Here is a 20,338-nt window from a genome sequence, read left to right on the forward strand (position 1 = left end):
CATGGGCATGGATGCCACCCACTAGATCAAGCTGTCCAAAGCCCCATCCAGCCTGGCCTTGAACACTTCCAGGCATGGGGCACCCACAGCTTCTCTGGGCAGCCTGTGCCAGTGCCTTGCTATCCTCTGAGTAAACAATTTATTGTAAATCTAATGTAACCTACCCTCTTTTAGTTTAAAGTCATTACTCCTTTGTCCTGTCCCTATGTTCCCTGACACAGAGTCCCTCGCCACCTTTCCTGTAGGCACCCTTTAGGTACTGGAAGGCCGCTGTAAGGTCTCCCCAGAGCCTTCTCTTCTCTAGGCTAAATTACCTCAACTCTCTCAGCCTGTCTTCATAAGAGAGGTGCTCCAGCCCTTTAGTCATCTTTGTGGCCCTCCTCTGGACTTGTTCTTGTAGTCCATGTCCTTTTTGTGCTGGGGGCCCCAGAGCTGAATTCAAGACTCCAAGTGGGGTTTCATGAGAGCAGAGCAGAGGGGGAGAATCACCTCCCTCGGCCTGCTGGCCAAGCAGCCCAGGGTACGGTTGGCTTTCTGGGCTGCAAGCACACATTGCAGGCTCATGTCGAGCTTCTCATCAACCCACAGCCCCAGGTCCTTCTCCTCAGGGCTGCTCTCAATCCATTCTCTACCCAGCCTGTATTTGGGCTTGGGTTGCCTTAGCCCAGGTACAGGACCTTGCACTTGGCCTTGTTGAACCTCATGAAGTTCACACAGGCCCACCTCTCAAGTCCAGGTCCCTCTGGATGGCATCCCTTCCCTCCTGCGTGTTGACCGCACCACACAGCTTGGTGCCATTGGCAAACTTGGTGAGGGTGCACTTGATCGCACTGTCCATGTCACTGTATGCTAGCACACATTTTTCTTGATTCCTTTCCTAGCAATTACCAAGCTTGCTTACAGTAAATTGGGGCTTTTATTTAATAACTCTGCTTTTACTGGAACTCGTTTCATTTCTGAACCTAAACATCTTACATAGCAGCTTATGGCTGGAGAAAGTAGAGTCACAAGATTATGAACATGAAAACGCCAACAGTTATTCCTGCGTGCAAAGGGAGATTAGAATTTGCCTAAGCAGCTGTAGAAAGATCTGGAGGGGCAATCATTTTGCCCTTCCAAACAAAATTAACTCCTACTCTAGCACAAAGCTTTTGGATGTGTGGGACCGATTCTGTGTTGCTTTCAGACCTCTTTGATCCAGATTACAAAAGAAGTGTTTTATTTATTATTTTTTTTTTTGCCTGTGGCAGTAGTTCTTTTCTTTCTGTCGGAGAGCTGGAGGCCAATTGTATGATTCAGTTGTCCTTAATGGTGCATTCACATCAGTCGGTGTTAAAGGATAGCTGTACAAGGAACTTGCTACTCCTGTGCTTGTAAGCAATCCTTTAAAACAAGCAGTCACAGGTTTGTACTTCTACATGAAAGGTGAGGGTTTTCAGTAGTTCTCCCTGCCCAAACTGGTAAGGGGAGAAGGGATTAAAAGCCTTTGTTCAAAGATATGAGTAGTAGCCCTTGGTGCAGCAGCTTACAGCCCTTGCTGGGGTAGCTGGGGTAGCTCTTGCCTTTCCTTGCTGTGCATCAGCCTCTCTCTGCCTGCAACATGAATTGTTCCAGAGCACTTTGTCACTGCCACCTTCACCACTTGCTCACACTACACACATGCATTGCCATTGGGAGCAGCCTCTGCTGAGTTTCTCATTGAGCTCTCTGCTGGTTCACTCAGGAAAGATACCATTTACAGCAGCTCCTCTTCTCTCTCCTGCCATTCCTCCCCCACCCCTAGCCAATTTTTATGCAGTCTTCCGCGAATTCTCACATAAACAGTTGTGGGTTATTGGGTTTTCTCCCATTAGTGTCCTGCAAGGGAGCTTGGTTTCCCCTGAGGGAAGTGTGCAAGCCATCTGGACGAGCTGGCCAGCTGTGAGTCTCCTTGACTTTTCTGTGCAGTCAGCAAGGGGGATAACCTGACCTCTCTGAAGCACATTTACCCTGAAATTCTTGGTGGCTCAAGGTAGGAGGTAGGCAGTGAAGAGAATAATTGGAAAATACTTTAGTCCAGGGACAAGGCAGGAGAGGTCTTGATGCCGTTCTTTTCCAATAGGTTTTGTAGGATTCCATGTCCAAAGGCTGCAGCTTGAAAAGGCATCCTCCTGTTCCCCCACTGTTTCAAAGGTTTTTTTCCTTCTCTCACTCCTTGCTCATATTGACATTGCTGCTGAGTTCCCTGAGCATATTGCTTTGCTCTGTCTAGTCTGTTCACTTGTTTCATCTATTTTTTTTTATTTTTCCTAAATATTGCCCCAATCTAACAAGCACCCCACATACTTCTTTTGCCAAACCAGGGCCTTTACTCTGCAGGTGTGTCTTCAGAAAGGGTCACTGATAACCTTATCCAGAAGAGAAGAGACTCCCCTTTCTGTCTCTCCACTTGCCCCAGAAATCCAAACCATCCTCCAACACAAACCGTCCTCCTGTTACTGCACCTCCACCTTCTCACTAGCTCTTTTCTCAACCACAATCCAAATCCATCCATTTGTTCACAGAGCAGGCAGAGTCTCAGCTCTTCTGTGTGGCTGTGCTCTCTAAATTTCATTTTAGGCTTCAGAAAGTGATACGTCCTGAGCCTCTGCAGCAGCAGTGATGGCACCAAGTTTCTCTCCTCTGTCACTGCTATGATTACTGTTTTTTTCCATCCCACAGCTTGGACTCTTTATTTCATCTGCAAAATGACTGGGCTGCTGCCAAATTGCATATGCCATTAAATATTGCTTTTGTTTTTCAGGTGTGAATCAGGATACACTGGACAGCACTGTGAAAAGACAGACTTTAGTATTCTTTATGTTGTCCCAAGTAGACAAAAGCTTACGCATGTCCTTATTGCAGCAATAATTGGAGCTGTACAGATTGCCATTATAGTTGCAATTGTCATGTGCATAACAAGGTAGGTAAATACCAAAGAGTGAAAAATTATGCATTGTCTGTATATGCTTTTTCTGTATTTAAATCTTTTCCTCCTTGAATTTTTATGTGCATAAACATATATTCTAAAATACCCCAGTAAAAGAAACCTATTGCCATTTTTGTCACAAAACACACGTTAATTTAAATTCGCAAACCACCAGTGACCTGTCTGAATCCCCAGAACAGCTACCCAGCAGAACAGATCAGCCTTGAAACATATTCAAAAGGTCAGCTACTGTGTTAGACCTTCATGGAGTTATTCAAGCATTGATGATATCTTATAGAAGATATGGTTCCCCCTCCTGCCTGGTGAAACCAGAGAGGTTGACACATTGCTGTTCCCTGCAGTACAGCTGTAAATGGTGTTACACACGGAGAGAAGTCTCCCTCACACCATATATGCTTCCTGAAAATCAATGTGCAGTGCGTGCCTTTTTTAGGCACTCTCCATGGGAACCTATTTTATGAAATGTGAAGATGCACAAGCACAGAGTTCAAGTTTCTGGATTGTCTCAGGCTCTCGCTCCGTGTGAAAACTGAGATGCGAGTCGTGGATTCATTTTGATGAAAAGGGATTTGGTCTGCTCATCAGGGATTTGAATCCAATAAGAAGTGGGGGCTCTGGGCTGGATTAAGGATGATTTAGTTACATAGTTGGTGTGTGAAGCATTTAAATCCTACATCTGGGCATCCATGGCAAACTTTGCCTTTTCCTCCTCAACTTGTCCGTCACTTCCTTCACTTTTTCAGGTCTGCTTACGCAGAGCCATAGAATTTACTGCTGCAGCATTAGTGCACGGCTTAGTGATGCGGACTGACACCCATATGAATGAACACTATAGGCCTCCTTCCTATCTCTCGTGTAAGGTTCAGTGTACCAGGTGTAAACACACATGTCTAACACATCCTTGCACGTATAAAAAGCCATTCAGCTTATGGAGTTGATGCCATTCCTTTTACCAGACCCCCTGCTGGTCAAAGCACCCATGGGGAGGACTGACAGCTCAGCAGCCCTCCTCTCTCAGCCTCCCTACAGCAGTTCCCTGGCACACAGTCTTTCTGGGGCAGGCTGTCTCACCCAGCAGTCCCAGCAGGACTGCTTTATCTGTCTTGCATCGCCTGCTGTCTGGTGGGCTAAGTCTCTTCCTGCTCGGCACTGCTGGCTTTTATGAGTCCTTTCTGAGCTGTGTCCCCAGCCCCAAGAAAGGGGTTGGAGGTAGGCTCTGCCCTGGGGGCTCCAGCAAACAGCAGAGCACCTGGAGGTCCAGCACTGCAAAGGCTGATTGATGCAGTCTTAAATCTTATCATACATAAATTCCACTGGATTTTAAGTATGAAGTGTGTAAAAAGTAAATCCAATGCAGCTATTCATCAAAGCATGGGTTTTGCTGGACCATGCTTGAAGGATACAGGACCTTGCTGGTTTGGGTTTCAAGCAGAACTCCTTCTGGAGTAATTTGGGGTCCCACACAGATGCCCAAATATCAGCCAGGTACCAAACAGCAGGAGAATTCAGCCAGTAAGCACAGCTCCAAAGGTGTTTGCTGTTTTTGAGTATATAAAATAAGTCAATTCAGTCTTGCTAGGTTTAATTTTATATGACATATATAAAAGCACTCATACTTTTTCTTGCTCTCTTTTTTTCTAAACAGAAAATGCCCCAAAAACAATAGAGGACGTCGGCAGAAGCAAAACCTAGGCCATTTTACTTCAGATACATCATCCAGAATGGTTTAACTTAGTGATTTTTATACCTACATTGACCATGTGATGTACATTTTTATTATATCTTTTTTTAAAGAATGGAAATATTTATTTCAGAGGCCTTATTTTTGAACATTTTTAGTGTAACAATGTTGGTCTGTATTCTGAAAGCATCAGCTCTAACAGCTATGGACTGTTTTAGTAACTTTGCTTTTCTGTTTTTGAATACGGTAGGTCATTTTCTGTATCTGTATCACATGGTTATATAATAGACGTGCTTTATTCATGGAATGTAATATTTTTGGGAACACAAATTTATTCCACCAGTGGTTGTAGATTTAAAAAAAAAAAAAGTCCACATTACCTAGCAAACAAGGCATGAACTAAAGGTAAAAATGTTTACAGCTTACTTTTCTTATGAGAAACTAGAAAAACACTGTGTTTAAATACCGTAGATATTTAAATGTTTTTGGAAGTTAGTAACTGATTTTTTAGACACTGCCTATCGCATGAACTGTGAAGCTGTGTGCTGTGTGTAGTTGTAACATATTTATAAAACATGTGGGCTGGGTCTAAGCACTGCCATCTTCATTAATAATGCCAACGATTTATTTTTAAAGGGCAAAAGTATAAATTTCTTAGTTTGGGCAATTACCTGGTAGAGCAGATGGCACAGGTCCAAAAGGAGTAGGTCTTAGTAGATTTAGGTGTTTTAAAAATTGGTGTCAAATAATTGAACACAAATAATTGGAATAAAGCCTAATTTGTCACTGTTGAAGCTGTTTTAATACTTCTTAAACTTTTTTAAAGAAAATACATGTTTTAACACCTACAATGCAGATTGTATAGTGTTTGTGATTAAAATAAAAATTAAAAAAAAAAAAGAACAAATAAAAGTGAATGAATAACTAGTGCTCTTGTATAGAGTATTTTCAAGAGCTAAGAAAGTCCATCCAAATTAGTCTGCTGGTCATAGTTATATAAATAGACTGTTAGTTGTTGTTTGAAAGATCCAGAGATAAAGTGTGAATAGGATGTGTTCAGCTGTTTTAACAAGTAGTTTAGGCTTTCAGAATTTTGCATGTAGGATTTAATAATTTGTTCAATAAAAACAAAAACAAAAAAATGCTTTCAACATTTTGAACTGGAAAAGCATGTCACAATACAACCTTTTCACTATTTTGCCTGTGGTTTGGTGTGTTTATTTGTTACCCCACGTGGCAATCGTAAGCAGCTGAAGATCTGAAGCTTGTTCTGCTTGAAAAACAGCCGGTGTTCATGGTCGTGAGCGCTCTCTGAATTCCCTCAGAGCAAGCACTTCAGGAACACGAAAACAAAAGCAGATCGCTTAAAATATGTGAGTTTGCTTGCCTGCTTAGTTGGTAAGTTACTTAGCTTCCCTGGATTAACGCTAATAACTGCATCAGTACAGAAGCGTGACCCTTTAGACGTGTGCTCCTTTCCAGACATTGCTTCCTAATTTTAGAGGTTTCATGTTGCTGAAAGCATCTGAACCACCGCCTGTGGACATTTGGTGGTCAGAAGCATCTGTCCCACCTCCGGGAGCGGCGTTCCACACCCTCCTGTGAGCATGGCTGAAGCCGGCTGTCGCGCCGGCGCCGTGCACTAGCACCAGGATTGTTCCCACAGAGTTGGGTTGAAAGTCTGGCTCCTGTGGACCTGCCTGGAGAGAGGCAAAATGGACCACCGTGAGATCACGCTGGAGGCTGACCAAATCCACCAAAACCGCCTGTCAAGTGTCACCGAGGACGAAGAAGAACAAGATGCAGCGTACACCATAGTGACGGTGCTGGATAAAGTGGCCAACATTGTGGACAGCGTGCAGGCAAGCCAGAAAAGGATAGAAGAAAGGCACAGGGAGATGGAAAATGCCATCAAGACCATACAGATCGACATCTTAAAGCTTGCCCAGGCTCACGGCAACACCGGCTATACGGTGAACAAGCTGCTGGAGAAAACCCGCAAAGTCAGCTCCACCATGAAGGAAGTGCGGGCACGGGTGGAAAGGCAGAGTGCCAACGTGCGGAAGGTGGAGGCAAAGCAAGAGGAGATGCTGAAAAAAAACAAATTCCGGGTTGTGATCTATCAGGTAACCATGAATGAACCTAACGTATTGCTGTGCTGTTGTTGTGTCACCTCCTCAGTAGCTGCGGGTAGGCATCGGGTAAGGAACCAAAAGATGTCCGACGGGAGGGTGACTTTATGCTTTCTTTAACACCGAGCTCCGTCTCCGTGCCTTTCAGCAGGAACCCACTGGCGGCAGCGCCCGCAGTCTATTATTAGTGTTGGTGGGTTTCTGAGCCAGTAGTGAAAGATTAACTGCAGATCAGCAAGGACTATTTGTTGCCTCTCTGAAAGGTAATATGAGGCAGGCCCTGTAAATCTTGTCATACAGACCATGCCTGACATTCATCTCTCTTATTTTTTTCTCCATATTAGGTAGAAGTCCAAATAGCAAATTGTTTGTAGGCTCCCTGGAACTGAGACTTTCTTTTAACATTAACTTTAAAACATACGGTTTATTTAACTCGCAAGCTTTTGTAGCACTGACAAATGGGAGCTTTTTGGATTGTCTGAGTCTACAGCAGTGTGTGCACAAACTAGAGCTCAGAGCCACCAGCCCTTCCTTGCAGCAAGCAGTCCCTTGCATGCTATGCTTGGAAATGATTTCATACAGCACAGTTCTTCCAATCACGTTTGGCAAGTGAATTATACATTTTCTTTCATTAACCTCATTCCAGGATGTTCTTTGTTCTTATAAACAATCGTGTTTGAAGAGAAGTTTCGTGAAATAGCGTAGTCTTGCCAACATCCATACAAATGGACAGTTGGTAGTGCAGGCAGTGCACGGGATCTGTCACTTGCTAGCAAGCACTGTGAAACTCATTTTTTTAATGGCTTGATCCTGCATTTGCTGAAACTTCCCAGTTCCCCGAGTCAACAGAAAGTACAAGTGTTTAATCTTTTGCCAGGAGCATAGTTTCTCCTTCATGCCACTGAGTCCCTAAAGCTTCTTTCAAATGAGTCCTATTCATCAAGCATTCTTTAAAATGTTGACCCTTGTGAGTAACACAATGTGCCCCTGTCACCCTGTCTCAGAACCTGATTCTGCAACAGTTTGTTCATAAATAACATCACTTGCATGAATGGATCTATGTGTTTCCTGAGTATATTCAGCAGTGTCTATAGCTGACAAATTCTTATGCATGATCTAGCTTCCTTAACAACTTCATTTTCTTGTACTGGGAAGAAATAAAGGAAAAATAAACAAACAGAAAATGTTACTTCTTAATGTTATTTTAGCAACATGCAGCCAAATTCTGCCTCCCAGCTCCTCTGACTGAATTACTTACTGTGGCTGTGTAGGAGAAAGCATAGGTAGAATTCAGCCAATTATTACAATTATTGCAAGCTGCACCATCATGATGGAACAGCAAACAGGCACCTTTGCTTTTTCCTTGCATATCATTTCCCATTTAAGGAAAATAAATATCTGTGATTCCCCTGTTTAATGGCACAATGCCATTTCATTGATGGACGTGTACCATAATGACTGCAGTAGAGGCAATGCTTTGAAAATGTTTGTCCTTAAAATGGTATTCATAACAGAATGCAATTTTTTTTTTTTCTCTGAAAGACCTGATTTATCACTTATTTTTAAAATATTGCTACTTTTAGATATTGTACATCAAGGGCAGGTCTTATGATGCATACTTTCTGTAAGAATCACCTCCAGAAGGAGTTTCTGAACTGGTTTCTGCTGGTTTCACTGCAGAAGAGTGACCTGCACTTTGCTCCATATGTTTAGCCCTTTGTTGATGCTTTTCAGGAATGCGAACAGTATTTTGGATTTTCCTCTTTCTAGCCTCCTTTTCCTGTTGTAGTTGAGGACTGTGAGAGAGCATATGTATGACTTTCTCTTTAACTTCCATTCTTTCATGAGGTGTACTTATTGAGGAACCTTTTCCATCATGCACAGCTGAGGAGGAATATATGCTCCTCCCTTTGGGGTCTTTATAGAGGAGCAGAACTGTTTTGCTCCACAAAACCAGGACAGCCAGGAGTGTGCTGGAGTCTTAATGTCCAGCACACTCGTGAATGCCTCTTTCACGCAAGTGTGGTCATTTTTACACTGTTGATTTACACCAGTGTAAGCACAGTGTTGGAGTGCCAAGACCTGAATGACTGAAGCTTGGCTACGATGAGGGGAAGTCTGCTAATAGCTGGTGAGTCAGTGTGGTGCGTCCACTCCCTTCACTATATTTTACAAATAGGTCTAACCAAGTTGTTTACTTGGTGGTTGTGAGTGACAGCTCATCTGTAGTGACATTTTTTTCTGATGAGCCATTTGGGACACTGTGGTGAAGCCAATGACCTGTGTGTAGCCGCAGAGGAATGCTCCCGTGGGCGAGCACACGTGGGTTTTAGTTTTAACTTCTGCCAGAACATTGGCATATAAAGGAAAAGGAAACACCAATTAAATCCTAAAGATTTTATTTCAAGTGGAAAGCTTTGATCTCACCACTGATGGAAGGAGCAGGCAGGTTGAAAAGGATCATTGACTGGAAGAGATTGTCCCAAGAGACCTCAGCCACGATAAAAAGAGTTGGCACTATTTTCGCATTAAAAAGAGACAAAATGATCATCCATGAGCATAATGATTAGAGAAAGAGCATTCATTTTTAAAAGGCCATGCAGTTGAGGAAAAGATTTGGTAGCAGGCAGCTTTTCTGTCCAGGCTGAATGCACGATTGAAAATGATTATATCAGATTTTCTAGAAAAGTCTTTGACCCTGAAGTACCACGTGCCCTAAGAGTACAAGCAGGGAACACAGAGTACATTATAGGTTGTACAGGTCTCTGCTCACTTTTGCTCAGGTTATTCTGAATAACCAGCCATGAGACCTGTAGTTTCTCTGCAGCCAAGGAGTATTGCACAATTTAATTCATTCTGAATAAACTATACAGAAATTAAAGGGGATTTTTATTTTTATTTTTAATATTGAAAGCTCTTATTTCATTTGCTTTCCCTCACATTCTGCAAGTCCCTCCCTTAATGTGTGCACTGCCACCAGGAGGCCCGTGTTACAGCTGCTGGCCTGCAGAACAATGTCCCCCATGGGGGATTGCTCCAACGCAGACATGGTGAGTGAGAGGCTAGAAGAAGCCTTGTGTGTGCCACTCATAAAGAAATTAAAATGGAAGTGGCTTTTCCTGGCCACTGTCCTTCTGATGCATAATGACGTGTACTGTAAAAATGGTGAGCCTGAGATGGGGACACTCATCTGAAAATCTGGAGGCACTTCCACATGCAGTGGCAGTAAGTCAGGGCGCATCGAGCACAAGGACACGGCAGCAAACACGGGGTGCCTGGTATATGAACGCACCCTCCATTGGCACAGAGTTTCAATTACAGCAATGGAGAAAAACCTGTGAGAGTCACCGTGACCTAAAAGACAGTGAATTATTTAATTCCGTTTTACAAAGGGAAAAGAACAGACTGCTGAATGAGTGATCTGATGTCATACGGGCATAAGAATAACAGGCTTAGGAGGGGCTCTAGGCAGCTGTCTGCAGAGCAGTATTGTTAGCACCACGGGGTTACATAGCTCACCAAGAACAGATTGTGCTAGGTAACCCATCTTTTATTATTTTTCTGTATTACAGAAGCAAGGGAGAGCTTATCTTGTATTTCTGTGTCTGATAGCTCATAAGAGACAATCTGGAAAAAGGACAAATGACAGTGGACTGTGTTGAAATGGGAAGTGTGATTTGTGATAGGTTTCTAAAAGGGTTTACTTTTAAGGCATCATTGTCAACTGCATATTATTTTCTTTAATGATCTTGGCAGAGAAAGTGATGTGGATGTTAAGAAAATATGCTCAAAACGAGCAGCTGTCATTCCAGAGAATGAAATATAAGAAAAGAAATCAAATTACCATTAGAGCTGAAGCAATGCTAATTGAAGTGTACATGGTGCCAACACCTGTACTTAGCAGAAGCCCTTGCTTTAGCTTGTCTGCTGAGGTCCTGTGGTTTGGGAAGGTCAGAAAAGGGTGTATGAGTGCTCAGAGGATGACTGAGAGTCCACTTGATGTGTGTCTTTTAAAAACATGCAGTGTGGTCATGAAATGCTTCAGGCAAAGTATTGATCATGATTGATAAGTGATTGAGAGACATCGACTGCCCTTGTCCAAAGCACTCCGGAGCATCTGGAAGACCACATACAGCTCTGATCACCTGCATTGTGCTCAAACCAAAGAGGTTGGGAAAAGTGCTGCCAGTTTGATCAGAGGGACAAGAAGCTCTGGTAAATGAGAGATCAGGAGGCTGTAGCTGAGTTTGTTTTTAAAATGAAATTGCTATTAAAATGGAGTCTGAAAACTTAATGAAAAAAGCTGGCGTAAGTTGAGTACCTGTGTCAGCAGAGCACTGGCCCCACATGGTGAGGCCTCATTGCTCAGTGACACAAGGCGTTTGCTGGAGTCTTGTGGCCTAAACCTTACAAATGTTTCTACAGCTGAGACAGGTAATTGCTTTAGCTGAGACTACAGAAACAAAGAGGAACCCAACCGCTGTGTCAAAGAGGGCAGCGAGAGTCCTTTGTTTCCAGCATCAAGCTTGGGCCCTTCAGGTCAGAGCTCTGAGCCGCCCCCTTGCTGTGCAGCTCACAGCCACATACGCTGAGCACAAGCCCAGTGCTGAAATGCAGGAGGCAGCCAAGGATGCCTTAAGTTACCTCTGATTTCGAGGGGAAAAAATCAACCACATTCAATGAGCTAAAGAAAATCTATCATTTTAGGGATGTGTTCACAAGGAAAGAGAATGGGGAAAGGAAGAGAAAAGAAAGAAAAACATAGCAGCTGTTGGGTCATCTCTGGGTTCCTAAAATGAAATAGGTTGCATATTTCACAGGACTGTGTATTCACAGCAGATTATACAAGTGTCTCTATACCTTTTGATATGGTGTAATCAGAGTCCCCCATCCTACTCCTTTGTGAAGAGCCTAACAAGGACAGGCAGTATCCTCTCAGGACTGCCATTGATTTTTCTCCACCTATTAACGTTGAGTGGTGGAAACTGTGGATCTTAATTTACATTTGGTTCAGGGTTTTGCATGTGTTTAGCCTCCTTGCCTCATCCCCACGGTCCTAGAGGCTGCCTAGAAGGACACATCCACAGGCACTGAAGCTGGCCACTGCGAGAGCACATCTATCTTCAGCGATGTGCTTCATGCCTGAAGAAGTCCAGGAATGAACAGACTCAACTCTGGTAACAGCAGTATAGACTGAAATTCCCAGCACTGCTGTCAGGAGCTGAATCTTGCAATTATTCCTTCAGTACAGGAATAACGTTGGTCAAGATTGTGCAGGCACAGAAGTGAGGAATATATGAAAGCATTAGCAGCAATTTTAGAATTTGGAATGGGATTCATTTTGCCAGGCATTAGGCATTAGTAACACAAATGTTTGCATGCTCGGCTTGCAGACTGCCTTCAAGACAGCAGAGAGAAATTTACGGAGACGGTTTTGTCTGACCTATTACAGACATCTGCTTCTCAGCGCAGTGTCTGCTTGATAAGTACCTCTCCTCTCCGTTGGGTTGAAAGGGAGTCCAGAAGCTAATTCATACAGAGACACGGTTGCTTGGGCAGACGCGTTCAGCAACTTGTGATGAACAGTTGGGTTGCCGTGTACTTGACAGCACTATGCTGCTGCAGCTAGATTTCAAGAACTGTCATGTTGTGATGAAAAAAACGAATCAAAACATTACCAAAACATAAATTTATTTATTTATTTATTTATTTATTGGGCTCATCACCTCTTGTGAATGCTCTTTCTCCTCCCCACACAAAGATTTGATATCTACAGGTAAACTGGAAGTGAGAAATTTCACGGCCAAACTTGCTGACTGACCTGCAGAACTATTCTCTAGTTCGTCTCGGTAAAGTCATAGCAAAGCAAAGTAGGTGTGAAGCTTTAATTTTCCTCTGGAGCTGCAAGTGGTCCTTTTTTACACAGCGTGTAGTGGCGTGGAGCCAATGGTTCCTCTGAATGCTGGGGTATAACTGGGCAACACTCACGCCTAGTCTGCAGCTTGCTGCCACCAGATAATGAGAGGATGAGCTGGATTTCTTTACAGTCACTGTATATTCCTGGCTAAGTTAATGAATTTCTGTCAGAATTTAGAGAAAAGGGATGCGTATTAGGCTCCACAAAAGAGGAAATGAGAGGGATTGACTGTTCTGGCCAGGCCGCTTTTTCATTATGTAAAAATAATTCTAAATACAAGCAACAGCACTTGGCCATAAAGTCTTACGTGCTGAAGTGTTTATTCTCTACCTACTTCACTCAGTAAAATCCCTTAGGTGCCTTTTTAAAACAATCCTATTTCTCTCTCCTTTGAACAGCTTTTTGGCTGGATGGCAGAGATTTTGAAATGACATATTTGCAGAAAAAAAATGAAGGGATCACTCGAGATTTACAAAGCTTCACTCTTAACTGTAGAATAGGAGTAAAAGTACTGAATGATTTGTAATTGGTTATTCATCAGCAGTTTCATATTGATTTAGAGAGCAATTACAAGGAGATATTTTAGCCATTTACCTTGGCTGGTGGTTTGAATAACAAATCATTCATTTAACATGCAAATGCCAGGCTTTTTCTATGCATTGTCTCAATACAGTTTCCTGCTCCTCGGCTGCCAGTCATTCACATCACAGGTTGTCATAGACACAGCAGCATCACCAGATCGGGCACGGGGTGGCCCATCACCATTTTGCTGCTTCATGCCCTGGCTCAGAGTTGCCACGTGATCATCGGTCCCATCTGTGCTGATGCTACACAATAACCCGCGCGTTCCCTGTCACACGTCCCAAGGCTGAAAGATCGTTTGCTGTGACCTTTTCATTGTGCAACACAATGACAGCGATTTATGGAGTTTCATCTGTCTCTCCTCTCCACTTTCACTGTGAGCAGGGCTTTTAGGAGCATTTTGAATCTTGATTTTATACATATATGCATATATGTTTGTACATTTGTGGTTTTGTGTGTGAGAGGTTGTTTTTTTTTTAATTGAGGGTGTCATAATAATTATTCACTTGGTCATTCTATTTTTGTCTGCAACTGCTTCTTGTATTATTAAAAAAAAAAAAAGTTCTGCTAAAGTTTTAATTGAAATTGAATAATAATTGAGTGTTGATAACTGTTATCTTTATTAAATCTTTTTAGAATTCTAAGGCAAAGCTCTTTGAAAAGAGAATGCAAAAATGTTTTATAGAGTTTTATAGCATATAAGGCAATGTCTTTTTTTTCCCCTTTGGCCACTCTAGAAGCTCAGTTTGGGCTTTGGAGTACAAATCCAGAACAAGTGTAGCAAAAAAAAACAAGAAAAGAGAAGGAGAGGAAAGAAAGCTCCTGAACTGACTACATCCATTTTAATGCCTTGTATCTCATTATTTTTTTAAGTGGACATTATAATAAAAATTACTAAACCAATCACAAAATGCATTCATTTGTTTAAAACCAAGATACTGTTGTACGGTGACATTATGTCATTGCTTCATGTGCAGAATCCAGTGGATTCTAAACTAGCAACACAGCTTTTTTAAACAAAAATACTATTGCTGCTATTAATTACTGATCCCATCTGTGCTTACAAAGCTACAGAATGGAGATGTAGTTAATGACTTTGGGAGAAAGCTGTGAATAACCCTTTCTCCTTTGAGCAGCCCCTCTTCCAGGAGCCCCCTTGGCTTATTTGCTCCTCACTTCAGCAGTAAGGGAGAAAGGGGCTACCAGAGCCAAGCTGATGTAACACTGTTTTACATCTGATGGGGGAAAAATGCTTCTGCTGTGATGCCTTCCTTGGAATCAGGAAACACCAGCAGTGCCTGAAAACTGCTCAGAGACTTCATTTTGGCAAAACAGCCAAAATTTTGGTGGCCACAGCAATAGGCCTGTAGGAAGGGCTCAAATTACATCCCTTCAAATTTTTTCTAATTGTGAATTAATTGAAATGGGAGTGGAGGGAGCAAATGACAATGACAGTCAGATTCTCCTGGGAGCCCGGTGTTAGAAGCAGCTGGGTTTCCATATTCGCTGTCCCTAGAGCTGTCCAAATAAAGACGGTGCTGGCTTTCTTCATCAAAGCTGAGCTTTACTCAGGTGTTTACTTTGTGTTCAGCTGGGCCCTTAAAAACTCAAACCTCTACTGGCTAGACATAATTTAAAAGATAAATACTCAAAAATGAGGAAAAGTTTAGTTTTAAAATGCTTTATTAGCATACTTTCTTTTCCAATGGCATCACCAGCCAGTCCTGAATTGTACAGTGAGAAGAAAATTGTCAGCCAGTTCAGGGACTGGTCCCATGCAGCTGAAATCAGTAGGTGTCTTGTCTTTGCTTTTAGTGAGACTGTAAGAAAGCTGATAGCTACGTGCTTTGACCCTACCAATTTCCCACATGGTGCTAAAATTTATTGTTCCTGCTTTAGGAAGGATGAGCTCCTGTCTTCTCTCAGCCCCACTGATATCTGCTGATAAGAAGAAAATGTTTAGTGCTTGAGGGGAAGAGCAGAAGAGAAAAAGGAAGCAAATGAGAAAATCCGCCTACTGTGACTAAATCACTGTATATTTATCAAGAAACCTCCCCAGCATACAACCCAGCTTCACTAATACTTTCCACTTTGCTAACATCTTCCACCCAGAAATCTGGAGAGGAGATACAAACTCAAACTAATTTTTAGCCTTACTACGTTTGGTTCTGCAAGATGTGTGCAGACACCAAGGGAAAAGGAAAAATCAGAGATTTGGCAAAGATCATTGTCGGTGTCTGCAGCAGAGTGAGAAATGTTGCTCAGGACCTGCAGCTCTAATTGCTGTGTCCTGTCTATGAGGCCTTCATCTCAGATGTTCCCGTTTATAAGTCGTAATTCTGACACATGCCTATGAAAGTTAAAGCCCTCTCTTCTTGAGCTAGCAAACTGCAAAGATAAATGCAGCAAAGCTTCGGCAAGCAAGCGACAAAAAGTACAGATAAATTTACTCTTCTTCCGAAGGAGCACACAGCATAACTATTGCAGAGGAAATAGCTTCTCTCCTTCCTCTCTTTTTAAACAGTGTTCTTCATATGTACAGCATACCCTACTCACCATATTGCGTTCGTTTTGGTATGTGCTGCAATTTCCGAGCAGTCATTATGGAAGCATTTCTGTTACCATTTCAGCTGAAGGAGTGGGCTATAATTTACAAACTTTGAGGAATTATTATCCAGCTGTGTTTTAGTTCATTTTCAGAAAAGAAGGGATTATGTTTATATATAGAAGTCTTTATATAATTAATGTTAATTTGCACGTGTTAATGTAGATGATTATTAGGAAAGTATTGTAGTTTTGTTCCTGCTGATTTTGACAGATGAGTTGAATAACATTCCACTGTAATCAATGCAACATAATTTGTCCCTCATTTTTGTAAGCATTAACAACTATTTTATTGAAGGGTTTTTAATGAAGCCAAGGCGTGATGACAAACTTTTAAGTGGGCTTTATCTGACAAAGAGCTTAATGTATTTTATTTTACATGTTGCTATTATCCGGCAAAATGACATTAAACATGACTTGCTAGTAATGAGTCACTGTGAAAAATGACAGATACTTTTTTGGCCAGAAATCATTTCTCAACAAAATATACAGTAGGATGGACCCATTCTTCACAGACTCACAACTTCTAATATTTCTTTTAGTTTTTGAATTAAGAAAATAATACCAAGGATAGAGCCCAAACACTGTCAGGCCTCAGAAATCAGCTGAAGAGGTTACAACAAATGGGAACCAACTTACAGAAGTTTTATTTAGTTGTTGTACATCTGTACCTAAAGGGTTGCTCCTCCTGGGAGGAGAACACGTGCACGTGCACAGCAGTAGCTAGCAGGGAAGAAGGGGCTGGCCATGCCTACCTTGTAAAACTCCTACAGGGTGTGGTTATGGTGGACAGCTTTTGGAAATCTGTATATCTCTGAGCTTTAAGCCTCTACCAGTATTTCTTTGGAGGGGCTACATAAACTCCAAGAGCTAAGATATCAAGCACAGTCATCACTTCCAAGAAGACAGCATATCATATCACATTGGCATACATATCATATGTATAATTCAAATATATAATGCCGCCCACTCACATAGGCCAACGAACTAACCACAGAAAGCAGAGGTGTTTGCTGAAGGTCATGCTCATGTTTCCGGATGGAACAAGCCAAGGTCGCCCCAGCGATGGTGCATGTCCTGAGTGAATTGCGTGGAATTGGGTTTACTGTATAACATTGAATTCCTTAGCTGTCTTTGAGACCTTGTTTAGCCAGCAAACATAAATTAATATGTTAGGGTCCGTCCCTTTCTGGGCAGCAACAGTAAAGTTCATTTAATTCAAATTAGCCAAGAATATGCAATTGTCTTCATGACAGTAAAGGGCCGAGGCACTCTTTTGGAGAGGGTACAGCTGTCACAAGCACCTATTTTGTCTACAGGGCATTTACTGTTATTGGTGAGAGATAAGGGATCCAGGTCCTGCCTTAGAGAAGTGTATCAGCTTCAAAGAAATGTGAACTGGACACATCTGCTCTGAAAACCTTCAGGGACCAGTAAACACAGGACCATGACATTCATTATTTTCAGCTAGCACCCCTCTGAAAACAAATCTTTGATCAGGCATAATGCTTTTACAGAATTTGACAAATGCTTCTTCTGCCTCTTGTATTCTATGTAGATCATGTGTGGTGGTACAAGCCTACCTTACATTGCTACAGTAGTGCATTACAGTTAGCATTAATTACCTACAAGCCAACAAACAACATGCTTGAATAACCACCCTTTTAAAACACACTTGCTGGAAGATGACTCTCTGCTTTTGTTCACAGGAGGAAACTGAGTGTCCTTCATCTCTCTCTGTTATCAAAGAGAGGACAGCAGGTGAAACTCTAGAGGATGATTTCATCCCACCCGATGACCTGTCTTCTGATGAAGAATACTATATTGAAGAAGGCAAAGCAGCCCAGTTCAAGAAATCAGGCATGAGGCGCATAGATGATATCAAAAAGGCATTTTCAAGGGAAAATATCCAAAAGACAAGGCAAAACTTTGGCAAGAAGGTAACCAGGCTTCGAACTAGGATAGTGACCCCTGAGAGGAGAGAGAGGATCAGGCAGTCAGGAGAGAGACTGAAACAATCTGGAATAAGGTTCAAGAAAACCATCGCACAAGCTGCCCCCACGAAGGAGACGTTCAAGATCCACAAAAAAAGTAAAGAGCGAACGGTAGCCGAAGGTCAGGAGGGAAGCCAGGAAGGCGGCGTGCACATAGCCTCCGAGCTCACAGCTGCAGAGCCCTTCACTGAAGAAATCTCCTACACAGAAGTGATCACTAAGGTAAAGAAAGACAAGAACAGTGCAACAAAAGGTGCTTCCCAGCCAGCTGAAAAGGGAGTGATGATCCCCGAAGTCGTTCTTAAGCAGGAAGGAAAAGAAGGAGGCGGAGGAGGTGACGATGTCCCCTTGCTGGACCTAAAGCAATCAGCATAAGGAATTAATTATCAAACACCCCATGCCATCCTTACTGAACAAGAGAGAATGCAGACTGTATACACTCTGTTTTTTAGGAAAATGTGTGAGTTTTTGTTCTATCATGAAACACGTATTGGTGTTGTTCTGTCATCTACACGGGTGTTTGTGGTGTCGTCTTCCCGACACGTAACCAAAAGAAGGGGCTCCCCCTCTGTCTTGGCATGTGCCAACAGCCAGCATTAATCCAAAAGGAACTGAGCCTCGCATGTCCACGGGAGATGGAAATCTGCTCTTCTTTCAAGATTGATTTAGCGTTCATTTAACATCCTAATTACTCTCTTCAGTTTTATGTACAACAGTATAAAATGTTGTCCTTCATCCTATAACAACTCCTCTACTCAGAAACCAATAGCAAAGCTATTGCTTTATATTAGCAGAAGGAAGAACTATGAAATATGTCCATTCAGCTGTACAAATCTTTTCGTTGAACAGCCCTCACTGAAACTGCAGAAGGAGGAAATTCCTGCTTTGTCCCAGGTGTGACAAAATGTGGCAGGAATTTAGTAAATGGTTTTAGTAAACTGCATTTCTTCTCAGTGGAAAAGAGAAGCTCACAAAATGTCTAAAGGTTATTTCCAGAGTTCTGGAGGAGGAAGGATTGATGTATTTAGGCCGGGCAATTTCTGCACTTATGGAGTAAGGATAAAAAATCAGAAGACACATTAACTATGGAATAGCAGAAGGAAAAGAGAATGAGATATCATAATCATGGAAAGACATGATTGTGAGAAAGGCAAGGGTATAAAGTAGTAGAAGGTGTACAAGATTAATGTATAGGTTTTGGATAAGTAGTAAAAAACCCTAGAATATGGCAACAGAAGTTTGTATTTGCTTACTTGAGATCATTTGAAGAATTAATTGTTACTCTATCCAGAGGATAATAGAGTTCATGAATGTAGCTGACAGGATGAGAGAATTGTTTTGTTTTCCATTACTCTGTGGTTTCTCTGAGCTTCGCTTCAATTAAAATCTATTCTATAAAGCCGCCGAAGTAAAGGGCCAATCCATAACGCAGCTCTTTGTTTTCTATCACCGCCATTATCGACCAGCCACAGCCTCAGGGATTATGAGACAGACACCCTTCGGAGTAGGGAATGCTGTTTATTTGCAACACTCGCTGCCCTGAAATCAGATATGTTTGTAAACACGACCACTATGCTGACGTGAGGAGCGGGACTGTGGCGCTCTCTTCGTTCTTACATGGCATTGCTTTCAAGGCACTTACCTAAAGCAACATTAGGCATTACTATCTGTGTGAAACTTGTACAATATTGCCCAAAGCTGTATTGTTGTATTTAATATCTCAGGTTCATTTTAAGAGCAGAGCATAACCTGATTATCTATATACGTTGTTTGAGGACTCCCAGCTGTTAATCTATAATTTAAATATAATTAGTTTGATTTCAACTATTCTGCCTGACAGTTCTTTCATTTAGTCTGGTGTACATCATGTTTGAAGTAAAAGGGCTTCAGCAATAATAACCAAGGAACATGGGTTGGGAAAGGTCAACATTATACTATGTCAATGACATTTCAAAGCAAATTAAGGCTGCCAGACTGGAAGGAGCGACTCCACCGAACGGAAGGGCAGGATGGGGCAAGAGATGGAGACAGGCAGAGAAAGGCATTTCTGTCAACAGTAAATTCTACATCACTGCTGCAATGTAAGCACGTGGAAAAAGAAAATGCTTTAATTCGGGGAGAGATTGAAGGTTTTGCTTGTTTTGTGTTTTTCGTTTGTTTGTTTTGTTTTGTTGTTAGTTTTATAAACTAGTTATAGAAAGTGTTTTCTGGAACCTGGTGGCTGTGTTCCTCTTCCTGTGCCGTACAAAACTGGAGCTACCTTCTGTGGAGCGCTGTGGGCTTTGCCTGGTTCCTCCCTGGCGCTGGCTGCTTTCTGTTTGGTGAGATTCAAGGTTTTCCTAAACTGACAAACAGGCACTAGTTACTGAAGTGAAAAGAGCAAAGTTCAAAGCAGCTATTTCGCTGCTTTCTGTAACTGCAGGGCGCTAACTGCTAGGACATAATTGCCTATAGATTTTC

General features: G+C 42.2%; 2 protein-coding genes across 2 annotated transcripts in view; both read left to right on the forward strand.

Moving 5' to 3' along the window:
- TMEFF1 (transmembrane protein with EGF like and two follistatin like domains 1) overlaps window positions 1-5,847 on the forward strand; it is a 120,151-nt gene extending 114,304 nt beyond the window's left edge. Inside the window, exons 9-10 of the mRNA XM_068671253.1 lie at window positions 2,783-2,941; window positions 4,614-5,847. Coding sequence (XP_068527354.1) covers window positions 2,783-2,941; window positions 4,614-4,698 — 244 coding nt within the window. The 3' untranslated portion in view covers window positions 4,699-5,847. The remainder of the gene's footprint in view (window positions 1-2,782; window positions 2,942-4,613) is intronic.
- A 339-nt stretch (window positions 5,848-6,186) lies between these two features.
- CAVIN4 (caveolae associated protein 4) lies at window positions 6,187-19,702 on the forward strand. The gene is made up of 2 exons (XM_068671255.1): window positions 6,187-6,775; window positions 17,594-19,702. Exons 1-2 carry the CDS (start codon window positions 6,365-6,367, stop codon window positions 18,251-18,253), a joined length of 1,071 nt encoding a protein of 356 aa, XP_068527356.1. The 5' UTR covers window positions 6,187-6,364; the 3' UTR covers window positions 18,254-19,702.
- Window positions 19,703-20,338: the final 636 nt, after the last annotated feature.

This window comes from Anas acuta, chromosome 2, assembly GCF_963932015.1.
Source record: "Anas acuta chromosome 2, bAnaAcu1.1, whole genome shotgun sequence".
Taxonomy (NCBI): Eukaryota; Metazoa; Chordata; class Aves; order Anseriformes; family Anatidae; genus Anas; species Anas acuta.

Coding starts and splice junctions, on each gene's coding strand:
- CAVIN4 (XM_068671255.1), top strand. CDS start 6,365: ATGGACCACCGTGAGATCACGCTGGAGGCTGACCAAATCCACCAAAAC. Junction 6,776..17,593: donor TCCGGGTTGTGATCTATCAG/GTAACCATGAAT, acceptor TTTTGTTCACAG/GAGGAAACTGAGTGTCCTTC.